At 37.7% G+C, this 21,162-nt stretch overlaps 1 protein-coding gene across 3 annotated transcripts in view; it reads left to right on the top strand.

Moving 5' to 3' along the window:
* Positions 1–21,162, top strand: part of LOC149299922 (sodium leak channel NALCN-like) — a 150,614-nt gene that overhangs the window by 114,876 nt on the left and 14,576 nt on the right. For all 3 annotated transcript variants that reach the window (XM_089485815.1, XM_089485814.1, XM_089485813.1), the window contains 11 exons: positions 4,047–4,188; positions 6,737–6,810; positions 12,856–12,957; positions 13,375–13,444; positions 14,401–14,492; positions 14,588–14,710; positions 16,530–16,586; positions 18,871–18,991; positions 19,075–19,206; positions 19,581–19,748; positions 20,757–20,861. In XM_089485815.1, coding sequence (XP_089341941.1) covers positions 4,047–4,188; positions 6,737–6,810; positions 12,856–12,957; positions 13,375–13,444; positions 14,401–14,492; positions 14,588–14,710; positions 16,530–16,586; positions 18,871–18,991; positions 19,075–19,206; positions 19,581–19,748; positions 20,757–20,861 — 1,186 coding nt within the window. The remainder of the gene's footprint in view (positions 1–4,046; positions 4,189–6,736; positions 6,811–12,855; positions 12,958–13,374; positions 13,445–14,400; positions 14,493–14,587; positions 14,711–16,529; positions 16,587–18,870; positions 18,992–19,074; positions 19,207–19,580; positions 19,749–20,756; positions 20,862–21,162) is intronic.

Raw genomic sequence — 21,162 nt, 5'->3', positions numbered from 1 at the left:
GTTCACGTGACATCACATCACATCCTGCTTCCTCTGTGCAGTACCAGAGAATGCAGAGGGAGGCCGCGCCTTCTGAAGTCTGTGAGCGGCATCGAGGAGCTGCAGTGCAGGTAAGTGGGTGGGGAGGGTGTTTGAATCAGTATGTGTGATTGAGGGAATGAATCTGTGAATGAATGAGTATATGAATGAGTGTGTGTGTGTGTGTGATAGCATGGATGTGTAAGTGCTGGAATCTAGGCATGATGGGACTGTGATTGCTGTTAGCAATCACACTCCTATCATGCCAAGTCAGCCAGTACATGCTGAAACCTAGCTAGCTGCCCCCCTTGTGTATTGATGCTGCCAGCAATATGGGGTCTGCACATCACTTACAGCCACCCTTTACCAGCATGTACTGGCTGCCTTGGTATGATAGGAGTGTGATTGCTGTTAGCAATCACACTCCTATCATGCCAAGTCATATTGCTATTTTTTTTTTGTCCAATTGTGGTGTCTTACCTACTTTTATTAAAAATGTGAGTTTTATTTTTAAAGGTGGGGGGTCATTTTCGGTTTTGGCTAAGTGAACCGTGAATGTTTTGGTACAGAATTTTTATTTTGGTGCATCCCTAGAATAAATAGAACTATTTCAGTTTTAATTATCCTGAGTCCTGAATTTGTAGTCACAAAACATTCTAGGCACAGAAATCAGTGAGAGGAAAAGTAAAGGTTTTGTGTCATTTACATTATTTTAATCTACATATTTTATTAAAGGCCATATTTTCTCACAGTGAAAAATGAGTGCGGCCCGCGCACGTATACAATTCTGATGAAGTGGCCCACTGCAGAAAAAACTTGGACACCCCTGGGGTAGACAGTGAGAAGGGGGGGTAGGGAGAGGGTAGCTAGTGAGAAGGGGGGGTAGGGAGAGGGTAGCTAGTGAGAAGGGGGGTAGGGAGAGGGTAGCTAGTGAGAAGGGGGGGTAGGGAGAGGGTAGCTAGTGAGAAGGGGGGGTAGGGAGAGGGTAGCTGGTGAGAAGGGGGCGGTAGGGAGAGGGTAGCTAGTGAGAAGGGGGCGATAGGAAGAGGGTAGCTAGTGAGAAGGGAGGGTAGGGAGAGGGTAGCTAGTGAGAAGGGGGGTAGGGAGAGGGTAGATAGTGTGAGAAGGAAGGGGGTAGATAGTGTGAGAAGGGAGGGGGTAGATACTAAGAAAGTGTGAGAGGGGGTAGATAGTGTGAGAAGGGGAGAGGGGGTAGATAGTGTGAGAGATGGGGAGAAAGTGGGGATCTGATGGGGGAAAATGCTGTCCCCCCAGATTTTTAGGGGTTCCTACGCCCATGGAAGAGGGCCCTGTTCTTTCGAGCTCACAATCTAGTCGGTTCATTACAGAGTTACTAATCCGTAGTTCACAAAGTCACATAAAAAAATTGTCCCTATTTTGGCTATTTGAAATGTTGGGAGGTATCTTACATGAAAATACATGTACTGTACATTGTTAACTAGTAGGACAAACCATTCCAAAGTAATTTGCTATGTCACACAGGATTTTAGCTTCTGAGTTTTCTCATAAATGATGAAAATATATATATGCAATAATCATGACCTGGTGCATGTAGCATTTTCTTTAAATTTCTTTACAAATGTATATCACAAAGAGTAATACCTAGGTATTAGTAAAACTTTTTTTTACTATTTTTTACCATCATTTTTATTGGTTTTAGTATACAAATCAAATGGGGATACAGAAGACAAGAAGGGAAAGGAAATGCGGTTCAACAGTACACAATATCCTCTAGAATCTTCAGTGTATTAGTAATAACACTAATAGCAATTTAACAAATTGAACAAGTTTGACAATTGTAACATGGTGCAATATCTTCCAAATCAGCTTTGGAGGAATTCTTGCTTTATGAGTGTTACCATGCCTCCAGAAGAACATATTAAGAGTAAATTAAGAATAGTGCAGCAAATCAAATAAGGAGGGAACAAAAGTCAAGAAAGAAGATGGGATACTGTCAACATGTCATTACATACAGTACTTTCCCTCAGGCTAGCCATTGCGTTAACTATTGCAGTTGTAGCAATATTAACAATTTTAACCACTGTAACAATCGCAAGATGGAGCAATAGCCTCCAATTCTGCTCTAGAGGAATTCCTGGCCATAGCTATTTTACTTACATTCTACTTTTATTTATAGTTTATGTTTGAAGATATAGTCATGTGAAAAAGAAAGCACACCCAGTTTGAATTCTATGGATTTACATCAGGACATAACAATTATCTGTTCCTTAGCAGGTCAAAAAAGTTTGGTACATACAACCTCAGATAATGCATGATACACTGTGTCATGATTTATTCAACAGAAATAAAGCCAAAAATTACACCTTATGATTAAATAGCTGATAGAACCACCATTAGCAGCAAATTAGGTTTGTAGGCATTTGTTTATGCACAGGCCTCTTAAGGTCCCACCACAGAATTTTAATCAGGTTGAGGTCTGGACTGGGCCATTGCAATACCGTGATTCCATTCCTTTTTAGCCATTTTCTTGTAGATTTGTTGATGTGCTTGGGATCATTGTCCCGCGGCTAATCTATCTCACCCGACGCTCTGCATCTGCCGCACCTCTCTGCGAGTCCCTCCACTGGCTCCCCATCCATAGCAGAATTAAATTCAAAATACTCACTCTATCCTACAAAGCTCTCACTAACACCGCTCCCCTCCTCCTATCCTCCTTCATCAGCAAATATATAAAGTATAATAATAATAATTATACTATTACCTATAGTGTAACAAGATAAAAGCAAAAAAGCAAAGATAACTGCTGTATGTAAGAATATTGTTTTTAATATCTAGCTGATGCAGTGCATGTACTGTCCTGACAAGGACAGTAAGTGATCATAGAAGCCCACTCCAAGCATCAGACAGAACTCATGTTGAGGTGAAAAACAAATCGTTGTTTTCCCAAAGTGCCCCCTCTCCCAACCACCCCACGTCTGAGCCCCACCAAAGGTGGTATATTTGTGCAAAAGAGTGCTCTGGTGGGGCCAGGGCATCCAAAATATTTAGGGTTAAAAAGTTCAGCAGTCACTCCTGCGGATCCTAGCCGACAAACAGTTCCAGAGAATTACTGCGAAGGCTCGGTCAGGTACAGGGCAAAGGGAATAAAGATTCAATGGATCCACGTGATACAAGGGTGGGATTATACTCCTAGGCACAACCAAAACAGGTAAACCCAACTGAGGAAGTGGTTAAAAGTCCTCTGCAGCCCTGGTTCCATGACATACAGGTCAGGGTTGGACTATAAAAAAAAATATCCGAAATTTTGAACATCCCACGGAGCACCATTAAATCCATTATTGAGAAATAGAAAGAATATGGCACCATAACAAACCTGCCAAGAGAGGGACATCCGCCAAAACTTACAGACCAAGCAAGGGGGATATTAATCACAGAGGCAACAAAGAGACCAAAGATAACACTGAAGGACCTGCAAAGTTGAACAGTGTAGACTGGAGTATCTGTTCGTAGGACCACATTAAGCCCTACACTCTACAGAGCTGACCTTTATTGAAGAGCGGCCAGAAAAAAGCCATTGCTTAAAGACAAAAAGTAAGCAAACACGTTTGCTGATTGCCAAAAACCATGTGGGAGACACCCCAAACATATGGAAGAAGGTACTCTGGTCAGATGAGACTAAAATTGAGCTTTTTGGCCATCTAGGAAAACTCGATGTCTAGGTGCATTGCAACTCCTCCTCCATCTTTCCATCTTTCAAGCATGAAAGCTTGAATGAACCAATCAATGGCATGAAAGTGCTCCTATCACAATCAGTAACACACACTTTCTTTACATGCGCACAGGGGGTCTTGCTGGCACCCCCTCCACCATTGCAAGAAAATGATGGAGCTAGTAAGTATATCACGTGAAATTAAAGTGCACATGATGGCTGGATCGTTCATTTAATTTTACTGTTGGTGTCCATACTAAAGATGTTTAATACTATATGTATTCTACTTCTGCTATGTGCTTGGCTAAACACTTTATTTAAATATGGCCTTTCCCAGGGAAAGCTTTATGAAGCAGTTTATTGACCGACAGCAGCAGGATACCAGCTGCCTACTGAGAAGGCTGCCATCTGCATCGTCATCTTCTTGTGATCACTCTAAAAGATCTGGAATTGAGGAAAATAAATACATTGACCAAAAGGTAATTGTTCAGCCTCTGTTCTACTGCAGTTTGATGGATAAACATTGTATGCCTTGTCATGTCTCTGTAAAAATCATGCTAAACATAAAAATTGTGCATCCAAGCCCTCCCACAATCCTGTCCGTTATTACCCATAATTCATTGCACATTGGTCCAAGAAAAATGTCCAATAGTCATATTAGTACTGTTTATCTGAATATTGATACCCCAGACCTACAATAAAAAGTAATCTATAGTTTTGCTAACAAACTAGCACAGCATTCAGAATTCTTATGTTGTTTTGCACACATCCTTGTCATATTTGCATGCGACAGGTGTACTTTAAAACATCATCTGTAAATTCCTCCCACATTCTAATTAACCATAAGCTCAGGGACATTGTAAGCAATTTTAATTTTATGTCATGTTTTTAAATCTACCTCCATTCATAGCTCCACTAACTTGTAAATGGAAATGTATTACGTAGCATGTCACAGGAACATTACTCATCACAAGCAATTTGCTTGATAGGAAATAAGTGTGTGGGAGGCATGTGAAAAAGGTATTCGACAATAAAGAAATTCTAGGAATTCTCTTCAAGGCTAGAAAATTGTGATAGAGTCATTGAAAGAAGAAGACACATTCAACTCAATTATAAAAGTACAAATAAAGACCAGAGTACTTTTCATAATTGAAGACTTCTACAAAGTAGACGGAAAATAAATTGTAATTTTCCTATACAGTGCTTAAAAAATCTGCGTTTGGACTTGCTCACAAAGAAAACATCATTGTTTAAAGCATGTAAAATGCAAGGAGAAAAAGTACACCTGTAAATTTTCTTCCTTTATGTTTAATAAAATATAATACATAATATAATTCATACTGTTTATTTTGTTTGTGTCTGTTAAATTTAGCAAACATTATCTACGGTTTAGAATATTTTGTATCCTGTTTTTTCAGCAGAATGTTGTTGTGTTGGGGTTCCATATTTGTCTGGCGTCAAAGAGGCTCCATTTTTACCATTTGAAAAGGATTTGTAAATCAATGGCTTTATGATGTAGTGTTTACTGCCCAATGACCAGAACCCTGCAATTGTGGATTATTGTGCAACTTTGCTTGGACACAGCAAACAACCATACTTCCAAACATTTCAAATGGTCAGAGGAACACACTGAGACTCTTATGTGACTTTGTGAAGTATTGACAGAGCTGGGAACTTACCAACTTTCACCCAAAGTCATTAGATAAAACATGCCTTCACAGGGGCTAGAGTCTGGGTGGTGAAGCTTTGTTTGGTCATGTCCACTGTTTGCCAGGTCCCACTAACTCCCACCTACTCCCTGTTAACCTTCCAGTCTTTTGAGGTTTCTTTGGGCTACCCATTTCCTCATATAATAGCCACACACAGCCTTTGCTCTTATAGGGAGCAGGAGAGTAAGAGCTACGGGTAGCCAGCCCTGGGAAGATCCTAGATATGCCTATTGATAGATATTTATGTAGCTGTAGCACTTACTGTAAATTACTGTGACTTAAAACCCATACTCAGCAAATATTCTGAGCTTTTAGAAAGGATGGGTGAAATGGGGCTGTGAGTCCAAGGAGGCACTTGTTAGAAGTAAGAAAAACAAGTCAGGAATTTGGCCCTTTGTTTATGCTTAATAAAACTAAATGATACTTTATTAAATTCAGATATTCCCTTTTTATGGTTCTCCTCTGCATTTTCCCTGATCTCTGTGGGTTTCTGATATCTGGCAGGATAGATGTATCATGTGATATATGAAGAGCAGACAGCTTGTAGCTATTGAACCATGCTTCGCGTAGCACAATGGACAAATATTAAAACGCTGGTGCCTTTGTAATAATTAAAAAACTGTGTAACATTTCAGTGTTAATCCAATCCATATACTAACGCCGTTAATTTCCTGCCCCTTAAACATTGCAAAACATTTGAAGCCACCTGCATATATAACCTCAGAAATGTACCATGAAGACAATAATTAATGCAAATAAATATGTATTTAATGCATTGGATGCCAAACAGTTTCTGACCTCAATCCTTGTGCTCCCTTCAGTAATCCAAAGGTGATAGATCTAATAAATTACTTTGTGGCTTATAACCATGGCTTGTACTTTCTCCAATTAGTGCAAGATTGCTAACAATGATTTAAGTGAGCCTGACCTTTTCTTTATGGATCCACCTTGAATACAAAATGATGAGATATATACTAGAAACACATTTTATAAAATGAGAAGAATTACTGTGAAATAAGAACAGCTGGAGACATGAAAGCATACTGGGAAATATTTATTAAGGCAGATGATAATTTTTAAAAGAACATTTTGGATTCTGTCCTGATTAATGAGTGGCTCAGTCTTTTCACTGCACTAGAATGAGACAGGTGCTTACTAGGATTGAATTCCTAGTCCCACCAGATATAATGCTTGGATTTGTGATGGCAACAGCAATATAATAATTGAAACTATACTATAGGAAAAAATGTAAGTGTAAATGTAATATAATATTAAACAGAAAAGATGCAAAATCAGTGCTTCTGTTTCTATCTTTCAGCTACGCAAATCTGTTTTTAGCATCAGAGCAAGAAATCTTCTGGAAAAAGAAACTGCTGTGAATAAAATCCTCAGGCAAGTTTATCTCTTTTTTTTTTTACAGCCATAGCGTTTGGCATTAGGTAGCTGCAGTGTAAAACGAAGGTGAGGTTCCCCTATTGGACGATCAGGCATCCAGGTGCGCTGCTGCTCAATAGGCTGGCTACAAGGGAGATATCTGTCTAATGACCCGTCTAAATTAGCCTCCACTAAAAACACAGTAAGCAATTCAACAGCAGGCAACATTTTTTTTTACATCTGCCGAACCCAGACTCTCCCATCAGACTGCCAAACAGAGAAACGTGAGCCTTGACTCCACAGAACACGTTTACACTGCTTCAGAGTCCAGTGGCGGCGTGCTTTACATCACTCAATCCGATGCTTTGTATTGTTCTTGTTGATACAAGGCTTGCATGCAGCTGTTCCGCCGTGGAAACCCATTCCATAAAGCGCTCGCCACTAATCCCAGTGGAAGTTTGGAACTCTTTAGCTATGGAATCAGCAGAGCGTTGGCGACTTTTTCTCACTGACTTATTGCAAAGGTTGCATCATATCACACTACCAATGGCTAGGTGCTTGATTTTACACCTGTGGCAATAATTAAGAAGTGTGTCCCAATACATTTGTCCATATAGTGTGGGTTATATCGAAAGTTTCTCATCCTAATTCCTATGGCGATCGGCATGCTCAAATTCCTTTTTGTATTTTTCTTTTGATCTAATTGGAGAAGTTATTTGGCCGTTCTCATGGCGCACATTCTGGTGTGATTAGGTAAGAGTGTCACTTCCTGCTCACACACATTTCGTCTGAGTAGGGTCATTCATTTGCTTCTAGTTAGGGCATTCATTTGGTTTGGCCATACTATGTACGGAACAACTATTCTGTATTTTCTAAATACAACTAAATGTAGTCAGGTCCATTGAATCAAGCCCCTGATATCCCCAATAAGCCTCCATAAAACACAATACCCATTTTAAGACAAGCACCAAGATATGGCATTACATCCCAGTACTCAGGATGCTCAGGCAGCAGGAGAAGGGGTTGCTGGAGACACTGCCCTGGCCCTACCCAGGTAAATACACAAAATAGAGAAGCGCACAACCTAAAAAGCATAAAAGGTATATATACATACAGATTTCCAGGTTGTTCTAGAGTACTAATGAACAATAATTACACATAAAACTTCAGTGCATACCCAGCAATTACCGTTAAAAAAGCACCTAAGGCATAAATACTTGGGATTGTGTCACACTATATGGGCATATATTGCATAGCACGCCACTACATAAAAGTACCCCAAGTTTTGGGGGGTCCAATCTAATTTTTCATGGCTAAATGTATTACCAAGGAGCTGAATCAGTGGAAATGCTGTGCATTTTAACCCAAATGAGACTCTCAACCAAGTGAAAGCCTTCTCTGCACACCATTAATGAGACACCTGTATGGCTGGAGGGGCTTCCTAAGGTTAAGCCAAATATGTACAACACAAAAATACACAGGTATACCCATTTAAATACATCACTGGTTGTGAGGAATTGATCGTGTCTGTCAAAGAATCAGACAGGATGCCTTAATTAGGTGCGCTAAATGTTAAGTGGATTACATAATTATCATATTGATAGAACAGATGTCAACACTACCTAGACCAAGGGTGTACAACATGCGGCCCGCGGGCCAAATGCGGCCCGCGGAACCTCGAGGTGCGGCCCGCGTGAGATCGGCAGCCAGGATCACAAGAGCCCTGCTGCTTACTTGTGGGAGGGGCTATTCTCTGCTCCAGTCCTGCCTCCTCTGTGGGGAGAACGAGGGAGGCCACGCCCCCTGCTGAAGTCTGTGATCGGCATTGAGAGAGCTGTAGTGCAGGTAAGGGGGTGGGGGAGGTTGTGTGAATGAGTATGCCTGATTGAGGGAATGAATCTGTGAATGAATTAATTTGTGTGTGTGTGATAGCATGGATGTGTAAGTGCTGGAACCTAGGCATGATGGGACTGTGATTGCTGTTAGAAATCACACTCCTATCATGCCAAGTCAGCCAGTACATGCTGAAACCTGGCTAGCTGTTCCCCTTGTGTATTGATGCTGCCAGCAGTATGGGGTCTGCACTTACAGCCACCCTGTACCAGCACGTATTGGCTGACTTGGGATGATAGGAGTGTGATTGCCAGCTGCTAACAGCAATCTGCTAACAGCAATCACAGTACCATCATGCCTAGGTTCCAGCATTTACTGGTTGCCTGGGTATTAAAAGAGTGTGTTTTCTGTTAGCAATCACACTCCTATCATGCCAAGTCATATTGTTGATTTTTTTTTGTCCAATTGTGGTGTGTTACTTTTAATAAAAGTGTGGTTACACACTAAAATACAATGCCCAGCCAACCAGTACATGCTGGAATCTGGGTATGTCTGAGATTGCTGTTAACAATCATAATATATAGTTTTTTTGTACAATTTCGGTGTGTAACTTACTTTTATTAAAAGTGTGTGGGGGGGGGTCACTTTCAGTTTCGGCTAAGTGAACCCTGAATTTTCGGTTTTGGTCCAGAATTTTCATTTTAGTGCATCCCTAAAATAAATAGAACTATTTCATTTTTACTTATCCAGAATGCTGAATTTGTAGGCCCAGAAATCCCAGAAATCAGTGAGAGGAAAAGTAAAGGTTTTGTGTCATTTACTTTATTTTAATCTGCATATCTTATTAAAGTCTATATTTTCTCTCAGTGAAAAATAAGTGCGGCCCTCGCACGTATACAATTCTGATGAAGTGGCCCACTGCAGAAAAAACTTGGACACCCCTGACCTAGACCAACTACCTGAGGTGCTGAAATGAAATCTTTCACAAAATTATTATTCAATGTTAACAGAATGTTCCTTAAAATAGGCTATCACCGGGTAGAACAGATATGCAATGAATATAATTGTATGTATCATAAGATCAAAAATAGAGAACTATCCTTAGTTCCCCTATCACCCTGTAATAAATGTAATTGCATCTCTTCAATGCAGCAGTAAAAGGTTTACCCTTGTTTGAGTGCTTTAATTGTTAATATAGAAATTGATTTCAGGTACTCTCCATAATCTTTATACAGACAAAAATTGATGGATGAGCAATCATGGTGATGTGAGAGGATCCTGCAACTGTTACTGTTTTTGTGTGTTGTGTTACACCTACACAGTTACAGATTTCCGCTCCAGTTTCACATGCAGAAACTGCTGTAGGACAGAGCAATTGCCTGGTTCTTTCTTCCCACATGGTAACATATTACTTAATATTGTGCTTGTATGCTTCTTCATAAAACATAGAAACATTACTGATGGATAGAGGATAGAGGTCTTCCCATGCAAGTTTGAATTCCCTTACTGTATTAGGCTCCACCACATCTGCCGCCATTCAATTCCACTTACATTCACAAGCTGGGTTGGTAGTATGATTGCTATATTACCAAACCTTTGTACATGATGATGTGTCCATTATCACTAATATTGTTGAGTAAAAGAATTTGTCTTTTCTTAACTGTACCCTTGATACATTATCTTTCCAAATGGCCTTCTCATTTAAGATTTGACACCCACCATCCTTTATACCACCAAAATTCACACCCAATGTTGTTACGGGGATTATCCAATAGCGCTTGATGGATCCCTCTGTGTAACAGAGACCCTGCATGCTCTGTTCAGAGCCTAAGAACCTGGAATCCATGCCCCCTCACATACAGTGTGATCAGACAAGCAGGGAGATCACAATGAAATGAGGGGAAACAAAGCTTTTCTGTCTTCAAAAAACATGAACAAATTTAAATATACAATACATAATGGTTAAAACAGTGAATTTTAAAAAAAAATCAAACAAAATGAAATGAAATCTTTTGACGTACCCCATAGTTTCAAGAGAGATCCCTGAGACATAGAGATCTCTAAAGTAAATAAAAATAAACAAAGCTAACAATTTAATTGTAAAGACAAATACTTAAAAGGAACCTTTGTGAACATGTGAGTTCATCTGGGTCATAGTTATTGGACCACTGAAATTCTCATAAGAAATAAAAGTGAAAAAAAAGAATTTCTATATAAATATAAACTGTACCAAAATAGTCCTACAAATCATCTCACACCTAGCCCTTTTTCACGAGTTAAAAATGGTTGGAAATATTTTAAAAGAAGCATAGAAAAATAATGTTGCATCATATTGAGTACATTACTAAACTACTGTATACATATGTTTTATATACAAAACAGTTCTGCAATATTTTCTGCCTCTAACTTTCCATGCATAATTGTTTTGGTGCTTTCTAGTTTTTAAGTAACATGATATTTTATCTCAAGGAAGATGAGCACATTGGCAAAAGGTTCTCAATTCCTTGTTTTGGCATAGCTAAACCCATGGAAACAAAAGCTGGCTAGTAAACCATTATAGGCAAGCCAACCTTGGTATGTCACGAACACTGGTTACCTCGTATATCATGTTAGCTGTTTGTCTTTTTGTAGGCCAAATGACAATATTTGCATCAGCTTTTCATGAGCCAAATTCATATTTTTTTATTACTTGCGTTTTCAAAATCTACCATATTGGTGCCTTTTGAAAAGGAAGGCTTGACGTACTTCATATTTCACTAGTAGTGTTTTTAGATAACCACATATAAACCCTTTTGAGAGTATCCTTATTCCCTGAAGTAGCATTCTCTATTTGACGCCAAAGAGTGGCTGTTCATGCACAGAAGATATATTTTGTGTATAAGAGTGATTGGCATTAAACACAAATGGAACTGATTTCTGTTTTAATATATATATATATATATATATATATATATATATATATATATATATATATCACTTTCCATAGGATTGTGTTCAGCTAACATTGCATAATATACAATATTAGAAATATATTTCTAGTGAGCATATAACTGAGGAAAGATTTTAATAATGAAGTTTTGACCCATAAATAAAGTAACCTTGTATTGTATTGTGATGTTCAGATTACTAAAGGGTGTCCTGTGTAAAGTGACTTTATAATAAAAAGAGAAAGATAATACTGTGTCTAGTCTGACATAATTTAACTAATGATAAGTAGTACAAATGTTCCATTGAGTAATTTAAGGAATAGTGATCCACTGCTAGCATCAAAGTGTAATTTTCGGTTGTCTCATCTCTTAATGTAAGACAAAGGTGGATAAACATGGGGGATTAATGTAAAGGCCCCCCCCATTCATCTCTCCAGAAGAGTAGAGGAGCCAAATAGTGAGACAACCGGGGCTTATTTTACTCGCCCCACAAACCTACCCCTATAAACCACTTTATATATCAGTTCAATAAACTGAATTACAGGAAGTCTTTATCGTACACATTACTGGTAACTGGTATTTAACATTTTAGTAGTCTCTTAATTCAACAAAATAAAATGAATTCAATGCCAGAGAAAAATGTAAACGTAAAAATCCATTCCAGCCCAGTGTTCATGGTGAATTCACATTGGAATGTATTTTGCAAAGACCCCAATGCATTTTACTGCATGTAAGAAGCACTCGTGTGTATATTTATTCCACATGCTCAGATAAATGAGTTTCTAACTCCAATAACTAAAGAATGCCTGAACAGATATGTGTGCGCTAAAATGCAGAATGTTCTCAAACAAGCTCTTAAAACCTAAAAATACATATTTAGTTACTAGACTGTTACATTAATATGTATTCTTCATACGGCTACAATTGAAGAATAGTTGTTTAATTACCTATTAATTGTCTGTTGAGTTTGTTTATATTTTTTCTCTAGAATTGAATCCACCTTGATATCCATAACATTACCATTTGGGGAGTGCAGTATTTGTGTGACCGTAGACTTGAGTTGCCCCCACTGCCCCAATAGATTTTATAAAGCTCCTTGTCCTTTTAAAAATATTCCTAGTAAATATGTTCTTCAAAAATTCAGTTCCAAAATACCTTGGGATGACGGTTGTTATCCTGACCTGTATGACAAAAAGTATGTGCATCTGGATGTAACTTTTCTTTATGGCACACTGCTGTGCTGAGATATCTTTTCATGTTGTTTGGGTTAGTTTATTTCTCTTTTCGACAAAATTTCTTTCAGAGCTTGTACAAGGCAGCGCATGCTGAGTGGATCCCTTGAAGGACAGCCTGCAAAGGAAAGATCAATTCTTAGCGTGCAGCATCACATACGACAAGAACGCAGGTACATTTACCCAGGAACTCTGTTTCAGAGAAGAATCGACATAATCTATCCCGTCTAAATCACAGTATTTTAGATAGAGCACTACAGTTAATGCTGTGGGGGTCTTGACAAACAGGGATGAAAGCAATTTCCAGCAAATATACTTTTCTAAGACTTATTATTAGAAATGCCATTTCAATCACATGAAACTGGGCTATCAATTTAAAGATCAAAGGGAAATGGTATTTTTTGTTAGAACGCATTATACTTGGTTTTCAAGAAACATAAATCCCTTACTATAAGCTAATATAAGTGATGTGCTTTAGAAATGTAATTTTTGTCTAGTCTAAGGTTCCTTTCAGTTAATATTTGCCCCATACACAGGTCAAGGATTAATAAGGCAGTTTGCATTCATTGGCATTCTGTTGATTGTTTCAGATCACTGAGACATGGCTCCAACATTCAGAGAATCAGCAGGGGGAAATCTCTGGAAACACTAACACAAGATGTGAGTTTAATCAATACAATTGTGTGCACATGGAACAGTTTCTACCGTGTTCAATTTATCATTTGTGTTCTTGTGTGCTTCCACCAAAACTCAAGTAAGAATATATCGTACCATGTAGTTAAATGTACTTATCAGTCCACTCGGTTCGTAGCCAATAGGAAAGATTCATTGTGTAAAGTTAGTCCTGGTCGCCAGCTTGCTGTGAGTGGTAAGTCATTACCTCTGGCTGTAGCCTTGTCATTAATGAGCCCCTGTAATGTAAAATGTATGACTATTTTGTTCCTTGAGGCAGGTGATGTTATTGACCAGACTGAGACCCCCAAAGGATTTCCGCAGTCTTTGATTATATATTTATACCGTTCCTGACAAACTGAACAATCAGCATTTCAAGTCGCTGGTTCTGTGCGATATCAGCATGCTTTTTGGCTCCTATTGGACCTGTCACTTGTATATGTTGTGCCGGTACATGGTTATTCTGTTCATGATATCTTAATAATATCAGTTGCTGAATTGGTGGATTCAGGCTGTTGCCGGTTAAGTGGCTGTAGGTTGTATGATGAGTAAGTGGTTTATGTAATGCATATTAACAAGTAAGAACCCCAGCAAAATTAAGGCCCTCAGCTCTATAATAAGTGAATAAATATGTGTAAAATGATGTTGGACTCCTGCTGATTCTACATATAGAGTTAGAAATCCTCATGCCATTCACTATAGACACTCATTATTTCTGGGTTTTATGGCTAATTTAATACAGTAAGTAAATGTAAACATGCATGGGGTAGGCATATGGCTGGTTTGTGGAGGAAAAAACGGGTAGACTAGATGTGCCGAATGGTTCTCATCTACTGCCAAGTTTGTTGCTTCTATCATTTTCACAAGTATCTGCAGTCAGAATGGATAAATTGTAGTTGACAATCTCTCTCACTGTGTTACTCATTGCCATTTTCTCTCTACAGCATTCTAACACCGTGAGATACCGGAACGCTCAGAGAGAAGACAGTGAAATCAAAATGATCCAAGAGAAGAAAGAACAAGCAGAAATGAAAAGGTATGTTCATATTTCTGGGTTTGTGTTATGTATACATTTTGCCACTTCCAAACCTAACTCAAATTTGTTTTTTTTTGTTTTTTTTTAAATATCAGAAAAGTTCAAGAAGAAGAACTACGAGAAAATCATCCTTATTTTGATAAACCGCTTTTCATAGTTGGCCGTGAGCATCGATTCAGAAACTTCTGCAGAGTGATTGTTAGAGCAAGATTTAATGCGTACGTACGACAATTACTTACTTCAAAAAAATGTATATAGCATTTATAATTCTGTATGATCTAGCTATATGGCTGAGCACCACCAGAAAAAAACATTCTTGGAATGAGGTCTTATATGTTATTTATATTATAATTTGATACAGTTATGTGTCTTTAGGAAAATATGTATAAATAATATACGTAATAATAATTAACGCAGCTTATTATATTTATCTCAAATAGTGTGAAAGTAGTGCTTTGAACTCTAAAGGGGTTTTTTTAGTGGTTCCAAGACATTTAGTCACTTGGCTGGGGCATTGTATAGAGAGGGGTTTTTTTATCCTGGCCTTTGTACCAGATTTAACAAACTACAAAATACCTGACATTTATTTTGAAGGAAATAACATACAAAATGGAAAATCCAGAGTTAAATATAAAAACTTGCTCTGTAACCTTTTCAGTTATGCAGAGATAATTCAGGAATAATAGCTTTTGAATAATGGTGGAATTTTAGCCCTAACCTGACTTTTAAAAGGTCAGCAGGCTTTAATCCAACTGCAGAAAGGTAAAATGATTTTCTTTGACTTGTAAATTCACACAAGAAATAAATATAAAATATCTTTTTTTGTCCAGGAAGTAAGTAAGGTGGCTCATGTCAAACTATACATAGCCATTGAAAACATGGAAAACATTGTATGTTCGCAAATATTGGAAACAATAGCTCATCATATGGCCAATAAAATGTAGACAACCCTTATAATTAGCAACACCCCTTTCTGACAGATGTATAATTTAATCACACAGACATGTAATCTCCAGGGGCCAACATTGGCAGTAGGATGGCCCATACTGCAGAGCCCACACATACTATACACCAACACACTAACACACACTAATACACACACACACACTTGCTGTAACATGCAGACACACATGCAAACACACACTTACTGTAACCCCCACATACACAATTATTGTTACACACACAGTCACTCACTTTAAACCTCGAGCTTGCCATTAGGAAAGGAGGGCAGTAGGTCAGCTGAGTAGTTGTAGGCAATGGAAGCTCAAATTGCACATAAAACTACCTTTCCTCTGAATATTCACTTCAGAGTTTGTCATCATGCCAGTATCAGTATTTTTTGGTAAGCAAGTGTATATACACTTTTGGCCTTGTGGTAAGTGTGTGTGAGGGGGAGTGTTTGTTGATGATTGTGTGTGTGTTGAGTATGAGTGAGCGTATGTTAGTCTAAGTATGTGTAATTTGTGTTAACGTGAGTATGAGTCTGTGTAAATGTATGCCAGTGTAATGGGCTTTACATGCTCCCCAGACAAGAAGTGCAACCCTCCCCTCTATATATATCAGATACACTTACCCTTTCCAACATATACCATGAAATATAGACAACCATAACCCCTCTTCCTTTTACTTTAAGAACAAGAATGTTGTAAATGATTTCTGGATGAATGTACTAGGTGGACTTACAGCCAGGGGTAAACTTTGGGTAATTGTTGCATTATACATATCACCTGTCTTCAGCAATTCATGTGTCCATAACCTTATAAAACAGTAACAAACTATTGTAAAACTGTGTGTACTGTCTTATAAAATAGTCTACACCAATGTAGAGGGTTGTAGTGCTTTTTTTGTTTCAACATGATGTATAGTCAATTCTATCATGAATTAAACATTAAGACATTGGACATAAGACATACATTTGACAAAAATAACATAAGTCAAATAATGATATTATTATCAGCATGTACAGTGCAATGAAATGACAAAAGTACATTTTGCAAGTGACCTTCTTATAGAAAACTTGTTTTATATTTTCACCAGCTCAAAAACCGATCCTGTTACAGGAGCAGTGAAAAACACAAAATATCACCAGCTGTAGTAAGTGGAATCTTTATCTTTAGTTATAATTGACTTATTATCTCTCTGCTTAATTAATAAATATTCATGACATGAGACTTTTCTGTATATTTCACAGGACATTGATAGATAATCATTGACTGCTTGAGAGAGTATAGTAATTCTGTAGATCCAGGGATTCTGTTGTCTATATCCAAGCAGTAAGATAAAGGTTTTCATAAGCAAATATTATTTTATATTAATCTGAAAAGCATCTTAAATTAGCTCAGGTTGAACTATTTAAACTAAACAGGCCATCATTGATAATAATGAAATGACTTGAGTATGAATCTTATATGATATCCCTTCTAGTTTTGTTTTACTATATACAATGCTAATGATTTCTATAGTTCAATATATAAATTACCGGTAAATACATTGTTCCCACACCTAGTTCTTTAACTGCCACATCTTTAAATCACAATCTAATCTAATACATTCTACTTCTGCTGTCTTTTATACTCATCACAGTTCTCTTTTTATAATTCACTTTTATGCTGTAACTAAATTTACTAAATTCATTCTCCTTTCTGGTCCGTTCATTACTTCTTTCTTTTTTTTTTCCTCTTTATTTGCATTTTGGTCTTTTCAAGCCAACATAACTGATCTTCCTTTTCATCCGCCTTTAATCTGTCAACAGTTCATCAACTGATTTTTGGCCTTAAAAATTCAGTTCTTTGTAACACATTTCTCTCCTTATGTGGGCCTAATCCATATAATGGGCTGGATTTTTTTTTCAAGGCTAAAAAATTAATACTAGGAAAACCTATTTGATGTAGCTTGGAAGTACATAATGAATGGTTTACACCATAATGTGCAGAACCCTAGCAGTTCTATGCTGTGTTTAGCTAAGATAACAGTACAGAAGCTACAGAATTCTGTGTCTACAGTGTGCAAAGTTCAGATCTATCTTAGGTTTGTGGTTTGTTGAATAAACAATATACATTTTAAATAATTAAAATTAATCAATGTACTTATATTTAACAATAAGTATTTGCATAGCACATATTGTGCTAAAGGTCCATGTATAAGTAATTAAATTTCTAGTGTTAAATATTATACACTTAGTATAATGTATGTGGATCAGGGTGGATTAAAATAATAATTTTTAAAAAGAAAACTTTTTTTAAAAATTAAAAAAAATTTAAATCGGATTTAATGGAATGCTTTTGGAGTAAATATCTAAAGATAGTTTTCTATTTAAGATATGTTATAGTTCAAAGGTTATTCAGTATTTACATTTTTACATTTTTGGTAAACTAATTCAGTTAATCCAAGTTATTCAAGATGAGATAACATCCAGATTATGAACAAACAAGAAGATGAAGATGAGTGAGCTGTAGAACCTAATTTTTTAAAAAAATATATATTTTGTTTAACCACTTAAGTTAATAAACAATGACGTTTAAGCAAACACAAGAATATTTATGCTATATAATGTTATTTTTTTTGTTAAATAAAACAATTTAAGTAGTTCTCCAAATCTGAGTGATTAACCTGACATGATTTTATTCTAAATATGAAATCTTCATCTGGTTGCAGATATTAAAGATTATAACTACCAGCAAGAATGAGTCTTTACATTTAAATATCATGATTTAAATCAAGTCTTACAGACTAGTGATTTAAATCGTGATATAAATCAAATCCACCATGATATAGAATTCTAGCTCTATATATCACATTTGTGCAATTATGCAGCTATTTTATATATATATATATATATATATATATATATATATATATATAGACAAAATTCTCCCCCCAAAAAAATCTTTCATATGGCACAGGTATAACACAAAACCATGCAAAGTAGAAAAGAGGAATGAGCTCACATCCTCTCACCTCTAGCCTGAGCACCCCAAATTTTGTATTAAAATTGGTAACGGCACCTTTAAATTTCTCCAGCAAAGCGGTAATTTGGATGTGTAGAGCCAAATTCTGATCCCAGACGCATCCTTTTATATCATATGCAATCGTGTTACGGAGAAGCTAGCAAGCAGGGCCCTCTTCACCCAATGTATCTGCTTGTATTAGTCTGTCCCTTTTAGTTTTATCATACGCTTTAAAGTTATGTGTTGTAAAAAGCCCTGTGTAAATTGTTGGCGCTATATAATTAACCCCTTAAGGACAATGGGCGGTCCCTAAACCCATTGAAAACAATGCATTTTGAGCCCGTACATGTATGGGCTTTGTCATGAAGGGGTTAAAAGATGTTAATAGTGAGTTGTCTGTGAAGGATCTCTAACATGGACATTTGTTTCAGTGATTTACTGGGCCTGGTGACTTACCTTGATTGGGTTATGATCGTGGTTACAATATGTTCCTGCATATCGATGATGTTTGAATCACCCTTCAGAAGGGTGATGCACACACCCACTCTACAGGTAAAATAGCTTTCTATTGCTCTTTAAAATTCATTATTGTATTTTCTGTTGGTTCTGATAATTTCAGATGCTTTGTATCTTAGATTGCAGAATATGTATTTGTGATATTCATGAGCATTGAGCTGAATCTGAAGATTATGGCAGATGGCTTATTTTTTACTCCGACAGCTGTAATCAGAGACTTTGGAGGCGTGATGGACATATTCATATATCTTGTAAGTAAGCATAATTTTATCCTTTATCATGCATCAAACCATTTCCCTTGTGACATTAATCCAATATACTAAAGATAGGCTTAATGCTTAAAATAGTAGACGCTTAAACGGAAATCAAATATACCAAAATGCATAATCTAACCATTCACTTATTTGCAGTTTGTTACAGAATCATCCATACTAATTACCCCAGATGTATTTAAGTCATTAGACACTGTGGAAAATTCATACATAACTTTACTCTATGTAACTGGTGTGATGAATTGCATGAATTGCTCAAATTTAAAAGAAAAAAAGAAATTTTCCCAGAAGCCAAAGTTAAAATAACTTTTGCTAAATGTGAACTAATGCCATTCTGTTTTCCTTATCCCAAGGTAAGTTTAATCTTCCTATGCTGGATGCCCGAAAGTGTGCCTGCAAAATCAGGAACTCAGCTTTTAATGGTACTGAGATGTCTGAGACCACTAAGAATCTTCAAGTTGGTGCCTCAGATGAGGAAAGTTGTCCGTGAACTTTTCAGTGGATTCAAAGAGATATTTCTGGTATGTTAAAAAATAACTATGTCATTAATAATCTGTTTGGTGTTACTTTGTTGCCTTTTGCCATGTGTGCTTGGAAGTCTCTCAATAATAATTAGCAGCATGAACCTAAACCATTATTACTAGTGTAATTTGTTGTTCACTTTAGGTGTTTTAAAATCGATGAACTTGTTTCTAACATGTTTGTTTATGAAGAATAATTTTCAATAGCATAATGAGTTTCAGCCCTTTTCCATATGGGAGAGGAGGGAGTACTTATAAAGGGTCTGACTCTGATAACATAATTCTGAGCTTGAGTTCCTAACAATACACTTTACATCTAATGCGGCCGGACCAAGACAAAATGCCGCCTGGGGCGAATTTTAAAATGCCGCCCCCCTCCCCCTTATTTACCCTTCCTCTCCCTCCGTCCCTGCCGCCCCCCCATTATCTACCCTTCCTCTCCCTCCCTCCCTATTATCTACCCTTACCGCCCCCCTTGTACTTACCTTTCAGCAGTCCTGCGGCGAGTCTCCCTATTCGGTCTCGGGGCCAGCTTGTAATGCTGAGCGCCAGAAATGAGATAATCTTCCGGCACTCAGCATTACAAGCCGGCACCGAGACTGAACAGGGAGACTCGCCGCAGAGGAGAGAGATGGGGGGCGCCGAGCGGGTACCGACAGCTTGGTAAGCGAAAACCACTTGGTGCCCCTTTCTCTCTTGGGGCCCCTTCAAAAGTGCCGCCTGGAGCGGTTGCCCCACTCGGGTCCATTGTCGGGCCGGCCCTGAATGCAACCCTACTACAACCCTGCAACCATAGTAGCTTCTGACACCTCTTTTTTGAAGCATGGATGTTAGAGGGGCAGTAGATACATAATATTCAGAACCCAGAGCCCTCAATATACTTAAAACACTACTACATACAATTTAAACATGATTACAAATGTTATAACCACTCAGATTCGGGAATATGATTCCTGTAATGTGTCTGTTTTGTACCACTGCTAAACATTCATGATTTACCCATTATAGGTATCTATTCTTTTGCTGACGCTGATGCTAGTGTTTGCAAGCTTTGGAGTTCAACTTTTTGCAGGGAAACTAGCAAAGTGCAACGATCCCCAAATGCTCACAAGGGTAAGTTCTGTTTTCATGAAAGTTCTACTGGCTGAAGATACACTTCAGTCATCATATGCACTTTGATACCTATGTGGTCTCTTTACATTTTTATGGCATTGCCCTAGAATGCTAGAATTTCCCCAAATGCATTTGTCCCTTCTCCTGCCGCTCAGTTTTTTCAACGTGCAGGATGTGTTCAGCCGAACACATTTCCATGCACTGATATACTCGCCTCTAGTCTCCTCCAGCACTAGCTTGGCAAATGCTGCAGGTTATGCGTATGTGCAGAATGAGCCCCCATTGACATCAGCCATCAGTG

This window comes from Sceloporus occidentalis, unplaced genomic scaffold, assembly GCF_023333645.1.
Source record: "Sceloporus occidentalis isolate IW3139 unplaced genomic scaffold, rSceOcc1.0.p SCAF_27, whole genome shotgun sequence".
Classification (NCBI taxonomy): domain Eukaryota; kingdom Metazoa; phylum Chordata; class Lepidosauria; order Squamata; family Phrynosomatidae; genus Sceloporus; species Sceloporus occidentalis.
Note: the sequence above shows the minus strand (reverse complement) of the source record. Positions and strands in the feature narration are given on the sequence as shown.